Genomic DNA, 23341 nt, shown 5'->3' on the forward strand with positions numbered 1-23341 from the left:
CCTGCCTCCTTTCCCTGGCATTATTCCCTCCCACCTCCCCTCTGGTTACTGGTTAATTTTTTACTTTGATGCTATTATAAATGAGATCATTTTCTTAGTTTCCTTTTATGATAGCTCATAATTGGTGTATAAAAATGGAAAAATTACTAAATATTTACTTTGTATCATGCCATTTTACTGCATTCATTTATCAGTTCTAGTAGTCTTTTGGTGGAAACTTGAGTGTTCGCTACACACAGAATCATGTCATCTGCAAATAATGAATTTTGCTTCTTCCTTTCAAATTTGGGTACCTTTCATTTCTTCTTGTTTGTATGCTGTATCTAGGACTTCCTTAGTGAATAAGAGTGGTGAAAGTGGACATCCCTATCTTACTCCTGATCTTAAGGGAAACACTTTTTGTTTTTTCCCCATTGAGTACGATATTAGCTGTCTGTCTGTCATACATAGTCTTTATTTTGTTTTGGTATGTTCTCTCTATTCCCACTTGGCCGAGAGTTTTTATCATAAATGGGTACTGGATTTTGTCAAATGCCTTTTCTGCATCTATTGATATAATTATATTATTTTTATCCTTCATTTTATTTATGTGATGTATCATGTCTATTCATTTGTGGATATTGTATCAACCTGGTATCCCAGGAATAAAATCCACTTGATCATGGTGTATGATCTTTTAACACACTGCTGCATTTGGCTGCCTAATATTTTGTTGAGGGTTCTGCATCCATGTTCATCATGAATATGGGCCTATAATTTTTTTCTTTTTAGTGTCTTTATCTGGTTTTAGAATTAGAATAATATTGGCCTTGTAAAATGAGCTTAGGAGTCTTCTTTCCTCTTCAGTTTTTTTTAAAAAAATACTTTGAGGAGGATAACTCAATTTTTTGAATGTTTGGTAAAAGTCACCTGTGAAGCCAACTGGTCCAGGACTTTTGTTGGCTGGGAGTTTTCTGATTATTGCTTCAATTTCATTAGTTGTAATTGTTCTGCTCAGATTTTTTGGTTCTTCTTATAGTTTGGAAAAATTCCAGGTTGCTCAGAATTTATCCATTTCTTCCAGATTGTCCCAATTTTTTGGCACACAGTTCTTAATAATATTTTCCTATAATCTTTTGTATTTCATTTGTTACTTCTCTTTCATTTCTCATTTTATTTGTGTGGGCCTCCAACTTCCTCTATCTTGATGACTTTAAAGGTTTATAGATCTTGTTTATCTTTTGAAAGAACCAGCTGTTGGTTTCACTGTTATTTTGTATTGTTTTTTTTTTTAAACTCTATTTCATTTATTTCCTCTCTGGTCTTTATCATCTCCCTCTTTCTACTTACTTTGGGCTTGGTTGTTCTTTTTGTAGCTACTTTTGGTGTAAGGTTACATTATTTATTTGAGATTTTTCTTGCTTCTTGAGATAGACCTGTGTTATTATGAATCTCCCTCTACCGACTGCTTTTGTTGTGTTCCATTGATTTTATGTTGTTGTATTTTCATTTTAACTTCTCTCAAGGCAACTTTTGATTTCTCTCTAAATCTCAGTGCTAACCTTTATTATTAACATGTTGTTTACCTTCCATGTTTTTGTGTGTGTTTCAGTTTTTTTTCTTGTAACTGACTTCTAGTTGCATACTGTTTGGATTAAAGAAGTTTGATGTAATTACAATCTTCTTTATTGAGATTTGTTTTGTGTTCTAACATGTGGTCTATCCTAAACAATGTTGCACATGCACTTGAAAAGAATGTATATTCTGCTGCTTTGGGATGAAATGCTCTGAAAATATCAATTAAATCCACCTGGTCTAGTGTGTCATTTAAGGCCACTGCTTCCATGTTGATTTTTTTTGTTTGGAAGATCTATCTACTGATGTCAATGGGTTGTTAAAATCCCCTACTATGACTGTATTACTACCTTAAAGTCTGTCAAGATTAGGTGCTCCATGTTGGGTGCATAAATGTTTACAATGGTTATGTACTATTGTTAAACTGATCTCTTCTTTGTCTCATTATAGACTTTGTTTCAAAGTCTACTTTGTGCCCTGGCTGGTGTAGCTCAGTGGATTGAGAATGAGCCTGCGAACCATGCGACCGCGGTTCGATTCCCAGGCAGGGCACATGCCTGGGTTGAAGGCCAGTTCCCAGCACGGGACTCACGAGAGGCAACCATACAGTGATAAAATTTCTCTCCTCTCCTTCCCTTCCTCTAAAGATAGATAAATAAAATTTTTTTAAAAAGTCTACTTTGTCATAAGTTGTGCTACTCCAACATTTTTTGTTTCCATTTTCATGAAGTATCTTTTTCCATCCCTTTACTTTCAGTCTGTTTGTCTTTCATTCTGAGGTGGGTCTCTTATAGACAACATATATGTGGTTCTTGTTTTCTAATCATTCTCATCTACCCTTTGTCTTTTGTGGATAGTATTTAATTTCTTTACATTTAAAATAATTACTGGTTGGTATATATTTACTGCCATTTTATTCATTATAACTATGCTCCTCTTCTTTCCCTTCTTTTTATAGAAGCTACTTTAACATTTCTTGAAATGCTAGCTTGGTGTTAATGAACTCTTTTAACTTTTCCCTGTCTGGGAAGCTCTTTATTTCACTTTCAATTATAAATGATACCCATGCTGGGTAAAGTAATATTGGTTGTGGGTCCTTGCTTTTCATCACTTTGAGTATTTTACACTAATCCCTTCTGGTCTAAAGTGTTTCTGTTGAGAAATCAGCTGACTGCTCCCTTGTAGCTAACTGTCTTTCTTTTGCTGCATTTACTATTCTGTCTTTAATTTTTGCCCTTTTAATTAAGATGTGCCTCAGTGTGGACCTTTTTGGGTTCATGTTGTTCTAAACTGTCTGCACTTCCTTGACTTGTGTGTGCTTTTCTTCCACCACATGAGTAACATCATTATGTCTTTTAACAGGTCCTCGATCCCTTGCTCTCTCTCTTCTCCTTATGGTACTCCTATGATACAGACACTGTTATACTTGATGTTGTCCCAGAGGTCCCTTAGACTATCATCACATTTTATTTTTTTATATTTTATTTATTTATTTTTAGACAGAAGGAAAGGAAGGAAGAAAGAGAGGAAGAAAAACATCAATTTGTGGCTGCCTTTCGCATGCCCCCTACTGGGGGACCTGGCCTGCAACCCAGGCATGTGTTCTGACTGGGAATCGAGCTAGTGAACCTTTGGTTTGCAGGCCAGTGCTTGATTCCCTGAGCCATGCAAGCCAGGGCAACTTTCCTTATATTTTTAAAATTCTTTTTCTTTTTGTTGTTCTGCTTAGGTGTTTTCTGTTATTTTGTCCTGTAAATTGCTAATCCTCTGCTTCATCTAACCTGCTACTGATCCTTTCTAGTATTCTCCATTTCAGATACTGATTCTTCATTCCTGACTGGTTCTTTTTATGGTTTCTACATTCTATTTAATGCTTATTATCTCTTTAGGCTTTAGGTTCATCCATTTTTCTCCTAAGTTCCTTGAGTATCCTTATACCCTTTGTTTTGAACTTTGCATTTAGTAGCTTTGCTGTCTATATTTAGTTCTTTTTCTGGGGATTCCTTCTGTGCTTTCACTTGGGGCATGTTTGTCTCTCCATTTTGTCTGCCATTATGTGATTGTCTCTGTGTATTACATAGATCTGCTATGTCTCTAAATCTTGGTATGGTGATCTTCTGCATTACGTACTATCTTGTGGGGCTCAGTGGTGCAATCTTTCTGATCTCCTGACCTAGGTGTTCTAAGAATGTCCCTTGTGTGGGTTATGTGCACTCTCCTATTATAGTTGACTTTGGAAGATTGTTTGCCCATTCAGAGTGGGATTAATCCTCAGGCTGGCTGAAAATGAGGACAGACCCTGACCAGAGTGTCTGAGACATTGTGGTAGTCTGAGACGTGAAGTGGAGTTGGCCCCACCAGCAAGGTCTAGTGCCTGCCAGGATCTCCCTTGGGCATGCCACTTGTGTGACTAATTGGGGAGGGCTCAGTTGTGATCTGAAGCCCATCACTGGGTATGTTGGCTCTGGGTGCACCTGGGCAGGACCTCAGTGCAGATCAATGTCAGAGGCTGCCTACAACTGGCCTTGGGATACTTATCAGAAGCTACTAAGCTATCTGAGTTTGTGGCTCCTTCTACTGGGCCTAAATGTGGATGGGAGGGACCAAGCTACCAACACAAAGGACCAATCTTTGTACATACTAGCTCTGAGCCAGGGGGAAAATCAAAAAAAGGCCCAAGGATCTCCAAACTGCATGTACCTGATGATTATTCTACCATCCCATGAGGCTGCTTGGATTTCCTTAAGAGCCTTCTGAACAAAGTCTATAGACTGGGCCAAGGCTGGCTGCTGCCTGCTGCCTGAAGTCTCTTCCAGAAGGCACAAGCTTAGTAGGTCAAGGTAACCAGGGTCAGGAGGACAGGGCTAGTGGATCCCATTTGGGTTTGGCACTGAACAGGTACTCAGTAGGTAGAAAATGGCCCTTATTCCATATACCACTCAGTGTCTGTACAGTCTCAAAGCTATCAATCCCCAAGAAAGAGTGAACTGCAGGTCCCAAATGAGTACAGGCAGCAGACTTTTCTACAGGATGGAAGCTCAGGTGGGCAAGGCCACTGGGAGTTGGAAGTATAGGGCCAGTGGGTTTCCTGCTGTGAGAGGGGTGCCAATGGCACAGAGGGAGGGAAGAACAGTGCTTGCTCTGGAGCCACACAACTTAGTGTCTGTCTGAGTGTCTGACAATAGCTTTTTTTTAAAAAGTGCATCACAGATCCAGGCTAGATGCATCCAGCAGACTTTTGTGCAGGAAACAAGCTTGATAGGGTGGGGCCACGGGTGGTCAGGAGCAGTGGGTTAGTGTACTCCCCAGGCTGGTATTATAAGGATAGGTGTGCTCAACCCAGGAAGGTGGTGCCTATGTGGGACAGGGACTTAGCACAGGGACCTTGGCAGCTGACCCTCCAGATCTCTCCCTGGGGCCATGCAACCCAGATCCAGTTTATTCTCAGTCACCTTCTTTCCTCTGGAGCTCTGGGTGAATGGCTGAAAATAAAATTTTGTGTTCTAGCCACTTGTGTGGTAGCTTAGGGTTTCTAGCAGACACTTTTCACTACCTGGCGGACATGACCCCCACTGATTTTCACTGCCTAATGTTATGTAGGCTCCTCTTCCTAGCTCTAATGCTATGGGCTGGGGATCCTAGCACTCCTTGCTCCTCAAAGGGTACCTCTGCAGCTAAGATATCCCTCTGAATTCTCAACCACAGCACTTTCTGTATCTCTGTCCTTACTAGTCTCTGTGTGGCTTCTTCTGTAAATCTTTGCTTATATTATTTCATTAGCTAGCCTTAAGTTGGTTGTTTAGACTGAGAGATCTATAATTTAGTTGTAAATATGGTTTGACACTTATTGGAAGGCATCCCGCCTGGTTTCAGGGACTGTAGTCTTTTCTCTCATGGCGAGAGCTGGGTATAAAGGCCTTGGGGACATGAGCCACTAAGGAGACAAAACATTTCGTCTTGGCAGGAGCACAGCCCCTGCCTCTCTCACTTCCCCCTGCTTGGCCCAGGCAGATGACTGGTTAGCCAATGACAGGTAAGATCCCTTAAAGGAGGAGGGACAATGTAAGACAGGCACAGTCATGATGGGCCATCAGGGAAGGACTTAGGGGTCTCCAGAAAAGGGGCAGAAAGACCCTCACCCCTTGGCTTTGTCATAGCCTGAGTCTTCAGTCTTTCTGCAAAAGTCTCCTAGTCTCTTGGCTGCACTGCTCTCCCTGCCTGACTCAGCCTGGGAACTATGCCAAGAGGCCGTTGCAAACTTGTACTAGAACAGACAGCTCCCAGGGTCCAATCTGACCAAAGAAAAAATATACATTGTTTCCTTTGAGACTTGCTCTGCCCTGTTGCTATGAAACAGACACTCAAACTAAAGCCAGCCCTGACCAGAGACAATCCCTGTGTTTCTTCACTATTATCGGTAAATGATGTCAGGTTTTCATGACTAGCTTTTTTGAGCATTAGTTGATGACTTTTACATGCATACTATGTACTCTGTGTGAGCTGAACTCAATAAAAACACAGGGAAGAAGGTGTTTGGGACCTTTTTCCTTTGAAGGATTGGTCAGCTTTCCTCTCCAAGCAGATCATGTGTTGGGCATTTTTATTGTCATCTACAATGACCTGGGGGAGTTCTGCAGGTGGAACCTCCCACTGGGCACTGTGAGAAGGTGAGTGTAACTTTCATCTACTGTGTAGCCACCTCAGATCTCAGCATTTTATCTTGCAATCTATACCATCCAAGTACTGTATACATATTATTTTACTTATTAAGTACCTACAGTCATCAAATACTGTAAAACAAGTGATAGAGATATAGAATTAGAATAGTCCTGTAATTTACCTGAGGTAGTCAAAGTCATATGGGAAGGAGATAAGCATATAAAGAAATAGTGATATGAAATGTGTAAATGATCTCCATACTAAAGGTATAAAGGAATTGCTGTGTGGACTCAGAGAAGAGAACTGAAACAGATGAAATTAGGTTGAAAATACCACTAATAAGAAACACTTTGAGTAAATAAAGTTGATGACAGAAGCTACAGGGCACAAGAATCTATGTCCTATCTTACATTCTTAAGTGGTGATGGATTACCATCTTTGATGGAAAACTTACAAGTTGGGTTAATTTTTTTTAATCATTTTGTATTTTCAATTATAGCTGACATACATTATCATACTAGTTTTAGGTATACACCCCTGTGATTGGCCATTACATAACTTAATAAATAATCATCCTGATAAATCTCACACACTTCTGATACCATATATAGTTAGGCTATTATTAACTCTATTCCCTATACTGTACTTCACATCCCCATGACTATTCTGTAACAACCAATTTGTACTTCTTAATCCCTTCACCTTCTGCATCCATTTCCCCAAATCCCCTCCCATCTGGCAACCATCAAAATGTTCTCTGTATCTATGAATCTGTTTCTGTTCTGTGTGTTCATTTATTTATTTTTAGACTCAACTGTTGATATATATTTATTGCCATTTTACTGTTTATATTCCATTTTTCCTTTTCTTACAGAAAACCCTTTAACATTTCACACAATACTGGTTTGGCGGTAATGAACTTTTTTAGCTTTTTCTTGTCTGGAAAGATCTTTATCTGTCCTTCGATTCTAAATGAGAGCATTGCTGGACACAGTAATCTTGGTTTTAGGTCCTTGCTTTTCATCACTTTGAGTATGTCTGCTAGGTTTCTGTAGAGAAATCAGCTGTCAGTTTTATGGGAGCTCTCTTATAGGTAATTAATGCTTTTCTCTTGCTGCTTTTAAGATTCTCTCTTTGACTTTAACCTTTGGCACTTTAATTATCATATGCCTTGGTGTGGGCCTCTTTGGGATCATTTTATTTTGGACTTTGTGCACTTCCTGCACTTGTAGGTCTATTTCCTTTACCAAGTTAGGGAATGTTCTGTCATTGTTTTTTAAAATAGATTTTAATTTATTTTTAAAGCATTTTTATTGGTTATTGTATTATAGTTCCCCCCTTTATCCTCTTCTGCCTAGCACCCCACAAGCCTCCAGCATCCCCCCTCACTTAGTTCACGGGTTGTACATGTAAGTTCTTTGAGTCCTGTTTCCTATACCATTTTTTAATCTCTCCCTGTCGATTTTATGCCTACTAATCATGTTTCTTCTTCCTGCACCTTTCCCCCCATTCCTCCCTTCCCACTCTCCACTGACATCCCTCCATGTGACATCCATTTCCCCAATTCTGATTCTGTTCTATTGTTTGCTTAATTTTTTGTTTTCGTTATTTTTCTTTTTTCTTTTAGGTTCATTTGTTGATATTGTGAGTTTGTTGTCATTTTACTGTTTGTATTTTTGATCTTATTTTTCTTAGATAAATCCCTTTAACATTTCAGATAATAATGGCTTGGTGATGACGAGCTCCTTTAACTTGACTTTGTCTGGGAAGCACTTATCTGCACTTCTATTCTAAATGATAGCTTTGCTAGATAGAGTAACCTTGGATGTAGGTCCTTGCCTTTCATGACTTCAAATACTTCTTTCCAGCCCCTTCTTGCCTGGAAGGTCTCTTTTGAGAAATCCGCTGACAGTCTCTGATGGGTACTCCTTTGTAGGTAATTGTCTCCTTTTTGATCGCTGCTTTTAGGATTCTCTTTATATTTAATCTTGGACAACTTAATGATCATGTACCTTGGTGTGTTCCTCTTTGGTTCCAATTTCTTTGGGACCCTCTGGGCTTCCTGGATTGCCTGAAACTCTATTTTCTTTGCCAGATTGGTGAAGTTTTCCTTTATTATTTGTTCAAATAAGTTTTCAATTTCTTGCTGTTCTTCTCCTTTCTGGCACCCCTATAATTTGGATGTTAGAAAGTTTCATGCTGTCCCAGAGGTTCGTAAGTCTCTCTTCTCCTTTTCTAAATTCTTGTTTCTTCATTCTATTCCCACTGGATGTTTATTTTTCCCTTTTGTTCAAATCATTGCTTTGAGTCCTGGTTTCCTTCCTGTCACTGTTGGTTTCCTGGATATTTATCTTCATTTCATTTTGGGTATCCTTAATTTGTTTTATCATTTTTTGACCATGCTCAATCAGTTCTGTGAGCATTTTGACTACCAGGGCTTTAAATTCTCCATCAGATAGGTTGGCTATGTCCTCATCATTTAACTCTCTTTCTAAAGTCTTACTCTGTTCTTTCATTTGGGCCATATTTCGTTGTCTCAGCACACCTGTTTAGTTGTAAGGGGGCAGGGCCTGAGGTATTCACCCAAGCAGGGCAACCCTCTTTGCTGCGCTGAGGTGCTGCCTATGGGGAAGGGGCCAAAGAGGGAACAATGCAGCTTGCCTGCTCAGTTCTAGCACACTTTTCAATGGATTCTCATGTGAGACTGGGAGTTTCTTTCACTGTGGCAACTGCTGTAGTCTACATTCAACTCTGAATCTCAGTTTCACCTTCAACCAGACATGCCAACATGGTCTACTACCTCATTGTAGTTTTTCTCTGCTGGTTCAGCCCACAAGGTCCATTGCCTTGCCACAGGTTCTTACCAGTCTGGTTGTTCTGATTGACATTTTCTTTAATTCCTTGGTTGTAGGAGTTTCATGCAGTTCGATTTTCTGGCACTTATGGTCGTTTATTAGTTTTAGATTGGTTGTTATCCTCCTTTTGGTTGTGTGAGGAAGTGAATGTTTTCTACCTATATTTCCATCTTGGCTGGAACTCTTCAAATAGGTTTTTAATTTCTTGCTCTCTCTCTTTTTTGTTCCGGCACCCCATGATGAGAATATTGGTGCTTGAAGTTGTCATCAAAGCTCCTTACACTATCCTGTTTTTGTGTTTGTTTTTCTTGTTGCTGTTCTGTTTGGGTATTCAAAACCCAATATTCCAAATTGCTCATTTGGTTTTCAGCTCCATCCACTCTACCGCTGATTCCCTGTAAATTATTCTTCATTTCAGTGAGTGTATTCTTCATTTCTGACTGGTTCTTTTTTTTTATGCTTTTGAGGTTCTCGCTAAGTTCACTGAATACCCTTAAAACCAATGTTCTAAGCTTTGCATCTAGCAGATTAACTACTCTCCACATTGTTTAGTTTTTTTTTTTTCCTGGAGTTTGTTCTTTTCTTTCATTTGTGTAATATTTCTGTCTCCTATTTTTGGCAGCCTCCTTGTGGTTGTTTCTATGTATTAGGTACAGCTGCTATGTCTCCCAGGTTTGACAGAGTGGCCTAATACAGTAGATGTCCTGTAGGGTTCATTGGCGTAGTCTCCCCTATAACTGAAGCTGGATACTCGAGGTGAACCCACTATATAGGCTGTATATGCTCTCCTCTTACAGTTCAGCTTTGATTGCTACTGACACATCAAAGGGAGGAATTCACCCAGGCTAATCAGCTGCAAGGACTGGCTTTGGACCAGTGACCACCAACTTGACCACCATGGAGGACCAGCTAAGCTGGGGCCTACTCCACAGAGCAGGACTTCCTTCAGCATGGCTCTGCTGCCCAGTGAGTCTGCCCCTTGAGTGTATGGATGGTAGAGGTGGTTAAGTAGTGGTGCTTCAATGTGGTCTGAAGCTGTCCATTGGGTATGCTGACTCTAGGGCCTCTTGGGAGATGCAGGGCAAGATCAGCCACCATCTGTGTTCTGTGTAGGCCCTCTAACTACACAGTGATATGCAGATGGTTGCTACTTTTACTGGGCTTAGAGGTGCTCAGGTGAGGCTAAGCTGTGAACCAAGGCTGGATGCTGCTAGTTCTGGGCCTGAGGCCAAGGTATAGGGTTTGTTGAGGTCAGATGCTGCTTATTTGAGAGAATTTTGGAAAATCTGAAGCATGTACCATGACAAGCCACTAGGATGGAAATCAACTGTAGTCTTGAATGGGCCTAAGAGTTGGGTGGGTGGGGCCTCAGAGAATGACCAGAGTGGGGCAACCAGTATGAGCCAGGTTCATAGGGTCTCAGATATGGCACCTATCTGCTGGTTCTGTGTGAGGAGGCCTCAGAAAAGGAACAATGGTCTCTGCCCACAATTCTGTTTGGGAGAAAGCTACCTCTATAGCTCTTGCCCTGATGCCAAACAGTTCAATTTTTCCTTGTATGTTTCTGGTGACCCCGCCCTGAAGCTCAGAAGGAGTGAGTCCAAGTAAGTCTGTGTGCAGGCCCTTTAAGAGGAACTGCATGGGGCTACTGAAACTTTAAGCCTTCCTCAGCCTTAATTCTTGCTGGTTTTTACAGCTAGATCATATGTGGACTTCTCTTCTTGGAACTGGAACCCTGGACTGGGGGATCTGGTATGGGGCTGGGACACTTTGCTCCTCAGGTGGGACTTCCACAGCCAAGATATCCCTCCCAATTTTTATCAGTCACAGATAGGTGTGGGGTCAGTTTGTTGTGCATCTCCACCCCTCCTACCAGTCTCAATGTGGCTTCTTTAATTCCATAGTTGTAGGAATTCCATTCAAACAAGTAGGAACTACTTGATGCCAGGCAGTTTTGAATGATGGTTGTTCTATAGTTTAGTTGTAATTTTGATGTGGTTGTGGAAGGAGATGAGTACTGTGTTTACCTATGCTGCCATCTTGACCGGAAGTTAAGTTCACTTTCAAACTACATAACGGGATTCAAAGTCATCTTAAGTAAGGAGCCGATTAAGTAATAATCTAGAGTGGTGTTAAATTACTCAAAGCAGAGTTGCAGATGAGCCATGAATATCTGAGCTGGGTGAGCTTATCTATATCTACATGCCAGAGACTGATAGGAAAACAAGCCTTACACTATACTTGCCTTTATAGTCCTGGCTATCTGATCTAAAATATCAGGAAGTTCCACAACAAAAATTGAATCCCACTTTGAAAGGATCTTGAGTACAGAGAACCCATTTATAAATCTTTATTCATCTCTAGTCTTTTAGAGAAAATATAAGGGATGTGGGAATGAAGGAAGGATGGTATTTTAATGATAAGACAAAAGCCACAGCAAAGGTATAGAGTGCAAATAATCCAATTACTATTACCACCAAGACTGCAGCACAGAGTTGTTTCTCAAATGGGAAGTAAACCAGGTAAGTTTTTGAGCTTCCTTTCTGGAAAACAATTTATTGCTGAATATAACTGAAAATGCAGATTATTCCTTAGAAGTCTGGGATAACTTTTTTCTAATATCATTCAACCAAAAGGAAAGGTCTATTCTGACCTAAACAGGAGGTTTTAATTGTAAATGTAATTAAAATAGCAATCTTCCTTAGGACCTCAGGGAGCTTAAGCTGGACACTCGCCCATTAACAAACTACCTAATAGTGTTGATAACATCTTCTGGAACACTATCAGAGAAGCCCAGGGAGGCTATTTATAATCCTGAAGTAAAGAGGAGTGAGGGGTGGGCAAAATGACAAGCATGAGTCATGCTTTATTCTGTTCTACTGAAGACTCTTATAAAGCCTTCCCTCTGACTAAGCGCAAGTAGTCTGGCACCTGACAGGACTCAAACATAGGACCTAGGAGCTTAGAAGATGATTGTGCTTAACAATATTATTAATTCCAAAATGGAAAACAAATGGACAATATAGTAAAAAGAAGTTAAGAGAGGGAATAGCAGACAATGATAAGAAAAATGTTTGAAAAAACAGAGCCTGCCTTTCTCTGTTGAGTTCTTCTTCTGTATTGTTGCTCTGGATTCCCTTTTAAGGCCTTTGCCATAAATATCCATTATGTAAAAATATCTTACATTTGAATAGAGTATATAAGAAAAATAGTACCATGTCAAATATTAGGAGACCAAATTAGATTCTAATTCCACTCATGTCACAAATCTGCTCTTACCAAGGACACTTCAACCTCTCTGGGACTCATAGAAAAAACATAGGTAGGGATAAGGACAGGGTTTACAAGTATGAAGACAATGTTTCCTCTGGAGGCAGATTCCTAGGGTTCCCTTAAATATGCTTTGGGAGTCTTACCTCCTTGCTTGCTAGTCCTGGCCTGCCTCCACTGCGCTTACTCAGAGATCAGAGACTATTCTGTAAGGCTCTACAGAGGCAGGTCCTTAGGTCTTTTTACACACTGCCTTTCTCTTCCCATGCCTCAGCCTCTAATAATTTCCTTTTTCTTCTTTAATCTACTTGCAACCATCTTCATTATCAATAGCAGCCCCATCCACAACCTCTGGGTGGGGTCTCTGCCAGCCTTCACCCCCCAGTTCTCTCCTGCTGTTGGACACTGTGCCTTTTCTGCTCAGGTCTCACTCCAACTCTCACTTGCCATTCCCATCCAAAAGCCATCCCCCTTGATAGAAAAAGATTCCCACTGTGCAGGAAAACAGTTCAGAAGTAAAAGAAAAGAGAAAAAAATTCCTGTTTCTACTGGTGGCATTTTTGTTATAGTGAATGAGTGTTTCTGGAACATAGTAGGAGCTAAAAATGTGTCCCAATGAATAAAATAGTGTTCTCTAATCAAAACTCTCAAACCTATTTTCCAGAGTGAATTTACTATATACACAGTAGTTCTGTATTTCATGTAAACATGGCAGGTAAAAAGCTTTCTGCAGGCTGACCTGGGAACCCCACTTTCACTAGACATTGTTTGTTTCTATGGGAAAATTCTGAATCACAATCAACTTCCCAATGACATTTGACAACTAAAATATCTTTCCTTCCTCAAAACCCAGGAAATATAAAAATCTGTGAGGCAAAAGTAGTAAAAAAGCAGCAATCTCTGGATATAACATAATTCTATGCACATGTATTATCATGTAAAGATATGCATATGAATAACATATATATATACACAAATATGTAAGGAGTAGGTTGGTAAAAGCGAATTACGAAATTCGCTCTCTCTCTCTCTCTCTCTCTCACACACACACACACACACACACCCACTTGTATCTTCTTTAAGAGCATGAGGTAGACCTCTGTAGACCAGTCCCAAAAGTAGACATTTACTGTGAGAAAGAGGTTTCAGCCATAGTAAGAATAAACACAGAGGAAGTAAAGATCACAGGGTAACACCAGAGGATCAACCCCCCCCCCAAATTTGGAAAAGAACATAAGACACATAAAAGAGCTAAATATGCACAGGGTATCCACCCAAAATATTCATTTCTAAACAAAATCTTCTTTAGCAAATGAATGCATGGCAGGTCCCACTGGTTACCTGAAAGTCTTGGAGTAGGTAATAGATACCATCCTTCAGAGAAGATATCCAGAGACCACTGGATATCTTCTCCTCTGAGAAGGAGGAAGACACAAAGGCAGAAATCAGGAAGGTATGTGCAGGGGCAAGCAAGTGAAGACCTAAGTGGAGAAGCCAGAAAAACCATGGCTGAAGCTTCCAAAACTGCTGAGCTGAAGTGCTCAGGTTTGGCAGGTTGAGTCACAGGTGCCATGGGTTCTGAAATAGGATGAAAAGAAGAATAGAAATGATGGAGTCTGTCCAGGCATTCCATGTATAAGCCATCAATAATCAACAGGTACCAAGTACCTGGCACTGTATCTGGCTCTTCAATGCAATCTTTGACATTAAAATTTAAAGGGAAGGTGACTCAAAAAAGGGGAGGGGAGGGAAGCAAGAGGTGGCAGGGAGAACGGTACCTTTATGTTTTTCTCAAAGTTGACTCACCTCATAGAAAAGTCCTTCTGGGAACTGCTGGAAGCACTGAGCACACACAAAACACTGCTCATGGTACAACTCGCCATTACTGTTTACAATCTTCTCAGCGGGTGCAAAACCCCCCTTGCAGCGCTCACAGGCAGCATTGGCAAGGGCATTGGCCATATTACTGTAACAAACAAAGGAAGGGAAGTTATAGATTAACCTCTTCTTAGACTTAAGACTGAAAAATAGAATGAACTAAAAGAACACACATTCTACCTGTTTACAAAAATCATATTTTATCTAAAAAGCCCATTTTTTTGCTTATTTCTTAAGTTCTCAAGTCAAACTGATCCTATCTCTGCCATAGCATGTTAAGTCCTCAACACCCCTCCTGCTTGGAATCTGTTTTTCTTAACATTTTGACATTCCTCTTGATGACTATACCACAAGTAAATGCCTATGGATACAGATGAAAGTTAAGGGTTGTCCCCATGGAGTTTTGAGTTTATAGCTTTATAAGTAGCTTAATTAAAATGTCCACAAATCAACATTTCAAAGCCAATTTCTCTCCCTTCTGGGAACAGAATTTAAACCTCATGTTGACTAAACGCCTCATCATTGCACAAACAGATTATTTCTTTGGTTAGACCCTGTTGAAACCAATTGCTCAAGTAACTCTTAAAATGAGTTAAAATTCCTTAGTCCTATAATCTAATTGGTAAACCATATATTAAGCACTGATATTATAAAATATGTCTTAAAATCACAGAATTTTGCATTATAAAGATCATTTTACAGATGATGAAACAGAGGTTTGGAGAAGAGAGGTGGAGTGACTAGACCAACGCCGCAAAGCTCATTAGTTAATGGAAGATAACAGAATTAGAATCCAGGTGCCCTGCTCATAAAATCAGAATCATATTAAAACATCAATTTCAAACACTTGAGAGGACATGGTAAGAATATCATCCCACTTTACAGATGAGGGAAGTAAAACCAGGCAGTCAGTGACCACTGATGATGAGCCCACTGCCAATCATTCCCCTACACTTGGAAGGACACAGGAGGCATTCAAAAAATGATCCCATGCTCCACCTAACTACTGCAGTTTGCAAGAAAAGCATATAATAAGGCATATAATGAGATATAATTAGTTATTCTCTAATGACTGCCCCCCCAATGAATTTCACATGAAGAACTGGTTTATTTCTGAAAGGCCTCCAAGTGAAGAAGGTCCTGTAAGCAGAAGTCATTGGCCAAGCCACCTGTTGTAATATGGCAAGCTTATTTTCAGATGCACACTCTGAGTGCAAGCTGTACCTGTGTGTCTGGTCCCCAGGTGCGGCTTCTGACCATCGTGTGAAGTTACTGCCAATGTTCTCCAGAATCTTCACAATCACTTTGAGGCAGGTAGGAAGGAGAGTCTCCATTTTGCAGATTAAATGCCTTGACTCATATCAGTCTTCACAGATACCTTATTTTCCCTCAATCCCCCCCACCCCACCACACCGAAGGGCAACTCTGCCTATTCCCACCAAGTTTTTCAAAGTATAGTATTACTATTTTGTAGCTTTGCCATTAACTTACTCAGTAATATGTTTACACCTCCATAACAATCACACAATTTTACTTAACAGGCTTAAATACAGAATAAAAACATCACCCCCCCCCAAAAGGAGAAATGAAAGAAGGTAGGCAGCCTAACAAACCTTGCCTAAGTCTCACACTAAAACACATTTTCTACCTTCTCATTTCAGAATTACCTAGTTAGGAAGAAAAATCTATAAAACTCCCTTCTTTATTTGGCTTTGCCACTAGACAGATGAACTGTGGGTTTTAGCAAGCTCTGGAAAAGTTTGGATTCCTCCTTTCTCCTCACCAAGATCCTCAGGTGTACCTTGATGAAGTATTGTAAATGCATACCTGCCCTGATAATTTTTAGTACTGCTTTGAGGATGAAATAAGAAAAAGTATATAAAACCACTTTGAAAACCAGAAAATGCTACTCAAATAAAAAACACTATTATTAATTTAAAAACCTCTCAAAAGCCACCAAATACTCAGTGATTTTAATGGAACTCCAAAAAAGCTAGAAATAAGATCATCTTGGAATGCCCTGACTCATTATTACCTAGATCAGTGGTTTTCAAAATTTAGGGGCCACTGTGACCCTTTCCGAGGTTCAAAAGGTCCTCCCTTTTCTAACCACATCTCCATGTAAGGCCATATTTTCTTCACAAACTTTATTGAAAACAACCTATTACAACAGGATGAATACAGAAGCAGTTAATGAGAAACTAAGAAGTTTCTCTTTATTGAGAGAGGTTAATGAGATTTGCAAAAATGAAACATAATGCTACACTTCCCACCAAAACTTTGTTTTAGAAACACTTATTTTTCATCAAAAATTAGTATTAACATTTTATTGTGTAATGAGATTATTAAAGTGTAAAGGGGTCCCAAAATCAAAATGTTTATCATTGAGCTTTATACTACAGACTAGCAATTTTCAACAAGTGTGCCACATGAATTTTTCAAACATACAATACCTGACTATTTAGTCAGGGGCACTGACCTCTTTCTTTTCCCTTAGATTGTCAAGTGAAAAAAACTACAACAGCCAACAAAACAAAAGCCATCTTGTGTGCATGAATCAAAATTATTCCTATTGTTTTTTGTCAAATAGGCAAAAAATATAATAGAAAATAGGTAGACATATTATAAAAAGAAACATATTGTTTTATTTCCACCATAGGAAAAATAAACTAGTTTTTTTTAGAGATAATGTAATACGTATTTTTGAAGTATTCCTTTTCATAACAAGCAGGAAAAAAAAGAAACAACACTGGAGGAAACTTTCAGGAAAAAAAGTAGCAATAATCTTACTGTTTTTGATTCTCTGGTACTATGTTTTTTGTTTTGTTTTACTTTCCATGAATTTTTAAAAAGATTTTACCTACTTATTTTTAGAGAGAGGGTAAGAAAGAGAGAGAAACATCAAAGTGTTGTTGCCTCTCATATGACCTCCTACTGGGGAACCTGGCCCAAAACCAAGGCATGTGCCCTGACTGGGAATTGAACAGGTGGACCCTTTGGTTCACCGGCTGGAAATCAACCCACTGAGCCACACCAGCCAGGGGTAATGGACTGTTTTTTTGAGCAGTTTTAGGTTCACAAAAAAACTGAGTGGAAGAAACAGAGATTCTCCATATGCCCTCTGCTCCACACATGCACAGCTTCCCCGATACCTGTATCTCCACCTAAGTGGCACATTTATTAACAGTGGATGAAACTATATTAACATATGTATTTTTTTACAGTTGACTTTTATATTTAAGAATCATGATGTTACTTTTTAAAATTCATGAATGGTAATTATAGCTCTCATTTTAGTTATAAATTAATTTCAGAAAAAAAGAAATTCTACTAGATTTTTCTTTTTTTTAAATTTGATTTAATCTTTATTGTATTTTTTCCATTACCATTTAGTCTCTTTTTACTCCACCCCCTCTGCAGTAATCACCACACTGTTGTCCGTATATGTGAGTCCTTTTTCCTTTTTGCCCCACAGAGAAAATTTTTAAAAAATCAAAAGTTTTTTTATTGTTTTATTTTTTTCTGGTAATTATAATTTTTTAATATATATTTTATTGATTATACCATTACAGTTGTTCTATTCCCCCCTTCATTCCCCTCTCTACCTGCACACTCCCTCCCCCACCATTCTACCCCCCTTAGTTTATAACCACATGTCTCAAGTTCTTTAGATTCTCTATTTCCCCTACTATTCTTGCCCTCCCCCCATCTATTTTCTACCTACTGTCTATGCTATTTTCTGTACCTTCTCCCCCCTTCTCCTCCTCCCACTCCCCTGTTGCTAACCCTCCATGTGTTCTTCATTTCTATGGTTCCACTCCTGATCTAGCTGTCCTCTTGGTTTGCTTTTGTTTTAGGTGTGGTTGTTAATAACTGTGTGTTTGCTGTCCTTTCACTGTTAATATTTTTCATCTTCTTTTTCTTATATAAAGAAAAAGAAGAATTTAGCATTTCATATACTAAGGGCTTGGTGAAGATGAACTCCTTGAACTTGACCTTATCTGAGAAGCACTTTATCTGTCCTTCCATTCTAAATGAAAGCTTTGCTGGATAAAGCAATCTTGGCTGTAGGTCTTTGGATTTCATGACTTGGAATACTTCTTTCCAGCCCCTTCTTGCCTGTAAGGTCTCTTCTGAGAAATCAACTGACAGTCTGATGGGAACTCCTTTATAGGTGACTGTCCCCTTATCTCTTGCTGCTTCTAGGATTCTCTCCTTCATTTTAATCTTGGCTAGTGTAATTATGATGTGTCTTGGTGTGTTCCTTCCTGGGTTCAACTTCTTTGGGACTCTCTGAGCTTCCTGGATTTCCTGGAAGTCTATTTCCTTTGCCAGACTGTGGAAGTTCTCCTTTATTATTTGTTCAAATACGTTTTCCACTCGTGGCTGTTTCTTTCCCCCTTCTGGTACCCCTATAATCCAGATGTTGGAATGTTTAAAGATGTCCCGGAGGTCTCTAAGTCTCTCCTCATTTTTTTGAATTCTTGTTTCTTCATTCCTTTCTGGTTGGATGTTTCGTTCTTCCTTCTGGTCCATTCCATTGATTTGAGTCCCAGTTTCCTTTCCATCACTATTGGTTTCCTGTGCATTTCCCTTCATTTCAATTAGTTTAGCCTTCATATGTTCCTCTAATTTGTGACTATAATCAACCAGTTCTGTGAGCATCCTGATAAACAGTGTCTTGAACTGTGCTTCTGAGAGGCTGGCAATCTCTTGGTCGCTTAGAGTTATGGGCTCTGGGGCTTTGAGTTCTTCTTGAGCCATCTTTTGAACTGTTCGTTCCTGTTACGTATGAGGAGCGGAGCCCTAGGTGTTCACCAGAGCAGGGCAACTCAGTTGCTGGGTTGTGACCCTGTATGTGGGGGTGGGGCCAAAGAGGGGCACTAGCGGTCCCATCTGCTGCTGCCTCTCACCAACACGGCTGCCGCCACAGGTGTTGCAGCTGCGACCGTCACCGGGGCCTGCGTGTTTCGTCCCACTGCACGCGAGGGTGCCACCGCCATCAGCCCTCCACCACTGGGTTCGCCCCCTGGGGCCTGCGTGGTCTGTCTCACTGTGCAAGGATGTGCGACCACGGTCAGTCTGCCCCACACCCTGATCTACTTCCACCCTGACTGGGTCCGAGCTGCCTGTGCGCCTAGGTCGGGGGACCTTTCCTGCCTGACCCTGCTCCACTGCTGGCTCCGGCCCTCTTACCGTCCCAGTTGAACGGTTCGTTGTTGTCAGACTTCCGTATAATTCAATTTTCTGTTCTTTGGCTGTGTCTTTGTTCTCCAAACCTTTGTTGTATTCAAACTTGGTTGTGGGAGAAGGCACAGTGTTTCCACCTACGCCTCCATCTTGGCGGAAGTCTAGATTTTTCAACAAAAGTGTTGATGGAAATGATTTATGTACACTGGGTGATATCTCTAAATATATTTTTATGCAGGATATATGTACATGCCTTTAGTGTAGAATCTTTTCAATAGCCCAGTCATAACTGTTTTAGCTGATCTACTTCCAAAATTCAGGCGCACAACAGAATACCTGGCATCATCAAGCTTTCCATTAAGTGCCCCATTTATCAAAGTATGTGAAAGAAATTTTCTGGCATTAAAATACACAAAAAATATATAAATTCAGAAAGCATCTTGAGAGTTCACCAAGCATTTTAGTTACAATGTAAATATAATCGCCAAATTAGTCTTAAAAGAGCTCTTTATGAGTTGTGAAAATAAATGACATCTGTTACAATACCACACAGAATGAATTCATGGAAATAGAGAATCAGGTCAATTAAATTCTCCTTAACTTTCAATTGACAAATTGGGGATTTGCAATAATTCCAATCATCCAAGCGTTGTATAAGGTCAACAATCTTACACGAGTTGGTCTAAATAATACTCTGCACTATTTTATTTTTTGAAAACTGTTTGCTAAAGCCCAGTAATAATATGAATTAGATGAACTTTGAGGGCTAGCTGTACGATATATATATTTGCTAGTTACACAACATCCTTTTTTTCATTCAATTCCCTAGAGAGACAGTATTAAAAAACCCAGTTAGTATACTTTAAACTGCTGATTGTTAAACATCACAAATATCTGTATTTTTATCAGTAGTCTATAATTAATTTTTTTGGTTTCTTCCAATCTGCCCCTTACCTGTGGACACTTTTAGAGTATAAAAATTTATTATAATCCTAATAATAGGAATTCTAAACCTCCTTCTTGGACTGTAAAGTGAAAATATACTATTATCAGGAACCTGCTAAAGACAGATATTACTATTCTTACTGTAAAGGTAGCACTTTCCTTCACATCTGCATTTCATCCAACACAAGTTTCCATGACCAGACAATTGACCTGCCTGCTAGAACCTGCTGCACCACCCTGAAGGCCCCTGCTCAAAGTCTAGGAAATAGCACTGTCAATGGTAATCAAATTGAAAACCCAGAAAAGCTAGATCTGGGAGAGGAGAACTCTAGGAAAGGAGACACTCACAATTTCGCATAAAAGTCGCAGAACTCTTTATAGACTTTGACGTCACTGTGCCTGCGCTGCAGTTTGGACACAGCCCTCTCATCTTCATTGCCATCAGCCTGGTGGACACTGCTCAGTGCTGTCTGGGACACTTCTTCACTCTTTGGGATAACAGAGGGATGGTACACCCTACTCGAGAATGCCATCATTGATGCTTTTGAGCTTGAAGCCCAAGACAGAGAGCAGCAGGGCAGGATACCAGAGAAATAATGTCCAGGCCTTGCCTGCTTCCCTGCCAAGGTCACTCCCACTGTCCTCACACACGTCAGCCACAGTCTTGCCAGGGTGGCTAGTGACCTTCACGTTAAGAGCTCCAGCAGAGCAAAGCAGTAAGTTGGCCTGAGAGTCCTGATTTATTGAGGCATTTTGGCATTCTAGAAAACATTCCAAAAAGTAGTAACCCAGCCTTTGCCAAGCAGCCATCCTGGTGGACTGTGCCTGTAATCATTACTACAGGAAAGAGGGCTGCTTGGTAGGTCTCTGAGAAAGAAACAGTCCTGTACACCCTGGCTGTCTGCTGCTGGGTTCAAAAACCCCAACACTGTGCTTCTCAACTTTGGTGAGCATAAGAATCTCTTAGAAAGCATGTAACACGCCCCCAGAAATTCTGTTTCTAATAAGTGCCTGGTGAGGCTGGCACTGCTGGCACATTCTGAGGAGCATCACCATGCCCAGGGCATACTCGCCAGATGTGCACTATAACGGCCTTCCCCCAAATATCTGTGAGTTGGTGCAGTGAAGAGTTATGTTTGACTTATTTATTCCATAGCTGGCACATACTAAAAATCCAATAATATGTTCAATGAATGGGTTGCAAGAAGTAACAAGAAAGAGCTGTAGTTAGAACTCCTTGTATTTGATCCCCAGCTAATCCTGTAACTTGTGAGCCAATACTGGTTTACCATGACTAACAATGCCATTGGCATGTCTTATTATACTGTATCACAGGTCTTGTAACAGTGTCAGCAATGAAGATAATGATGTAGTACTGTCAGGCTCTTTTTGTTTATTTTTCTTAAAATATTTTATACAGCCCTTAATTTGTATTAGATTCACTGAAAGTAAATCATGTTTATTCTCCTGCCAGAATCATCATCAGATCCAAAATACTCTGCCCACACTAAGATAATGCTACTTAGAGACACCAAGCTCTTACACAGTATCCAAGAGGGCTGGGGACAAGTTCTCTCTCTACTGTCTTTTAGCCTCACTTCACATGCCAAAAATGTAACCCTTGGTAGGGCAGAAATTTTGTCTTGTCCATGACTGTACTCACATTGTCGCTAGAGTCCACCTCTTAGCAGGTATGCAATAATTACTTGATGAATGGAGTTAATAATCGATTTATTTGATCAACAAGCCATGGAAACAATGAAAGAGCAAGCTGGCTACCAGTTTTTGAGTCAGCAAGTGATCTAAAAATGTATCTAAAAAGTACTAAGGTAAAAATGTAACTAATTATCTTAATTGCCTCACAATGACTAGTCTTATTCCTACCAGACAGAACAGTAGAACTATGAAAAAGTTAATGGTTCATGAAGATAAGACAACAAAGTCTCTTGGCTGCCAAGGAACTAAAAATATTCTGAAAGATCTGCAATCAAATTTTTAATTTTTTATTTTGAAGTAATTATAGAATCACAGGGAATTCCAAAGATTGTATAGAGAGGCCCTGTATGTATTTCATTGAGCTTTCCCCAGTGGTTACATTGTATGTAACTATAGTACATCAGAATCAGGAATCTCACATCAGTGCAATGTATATATACAGGGTAGACACAGAACACACCATCCCCATGATATGATATAAGGCTAGTCCATCATATCATAGATATCATAGATGAGTCCATCATTACAAAGATCTCTTTCAACTTACCTCTCAGTCTTCTCCCCTCCCTGCCATCCCTAAACTCTGGCAATCACTAATGAGATTTTCATCTATGTAACTGTAACTTAAAGAATGTTATTGCTACGGACTGAATGTTTGTTTCTCCAAAATTCACATATTAAAAGCCTGATCCCCAATGTGACAGCATTTAGAGGTGGGGCCTTTGGGAGGTTATTAGGATTAGATTAGTTCACGGAAGTGGGACATCAATCCTTCACCATGAAATTAATACCCATAATAATAAGAGACACAGGTTACTCTCTATGGGCCATGTGATACATGATATGGTACAGCCAGAGTAGCTGCTACAATCCAGCAAGTGGATCCTCATCTAAGCTAGATCTGCTGGAGGCTTGATCTTAGAATTTCTAGCATTCAAAACCTTGAGAAATAAGTATTTGTTGTTTGAACCATGTAATCTACAGTATTTTTCATAGTAGCCAAAACTGAGATAATTACACAAATAAAAATCATACAGTATGTGACCTTGGAAGGCTGGCTTTTTCCACTAGCATAATGCCCTTAAGATACATCCAAGTTGTCTCATTTATATATAAAGAGCGTGTTCTTTTTTTACTGCTGAGTACTATTCCATGGTATAAACATATCAAAGTTTAACCATTTACCCACTGAAGTACACGTAAGTATTGGGTTGGCCAAAAAGGCTATTTAGTTTTTTTCTATAAAATAAAAGACACATTTTCCATTTCACCAA

At 39.7% G+C, this 23341-nt stretch overlaps 1 protein-coding gene across 6 annotated transcripts in view; it reads right to left on the reverse strand.

Annotated features, from left to right (window-relative positions):
• Window positions 1-23341, reverse strand: part of LIMS1 (LIM zinc finger domain containing 1) — a 185218-nt gene that overhangs the window by 38418 nt on the left and 123459 nt on the right. For 4 of the 6 annotated variants that reach the window (XM_037070639.1, XM_037070630.1, XM_037070655.1 and 1 more), the window contains one exon: window positions 14145-14304. In XM_037070639.1, coding sequence (XP_036926534.1) covers window positions 14145-14304 — 160 coding nt within the window. Of the gene's footprint in view, window positions 1-14144; window positions 14305-20699; window positions 20900-23341 lie in introns of those variants that run through there. The other 2 variants (XM_037070619.1, XM_037070609.1) reach the window with 1 other exon arrangement.

This window comes from Sturnira hondurensis, unplaced genomic scaffold, assembly GCF_014824575.4.
Source record: "Sturnira hondurensis isolate 20B ecotype Veracruz unplaced genomic scaffold, ASM1482457v3 Scaffold0001304, whole genome shotgun sequence".
Lineage (NCBI taxonomy): Eukaryota > Metazoa > Chordata > Mammalia > Chiroptera > Phyllostomidae > Sturnira > Sturnira hondurensis.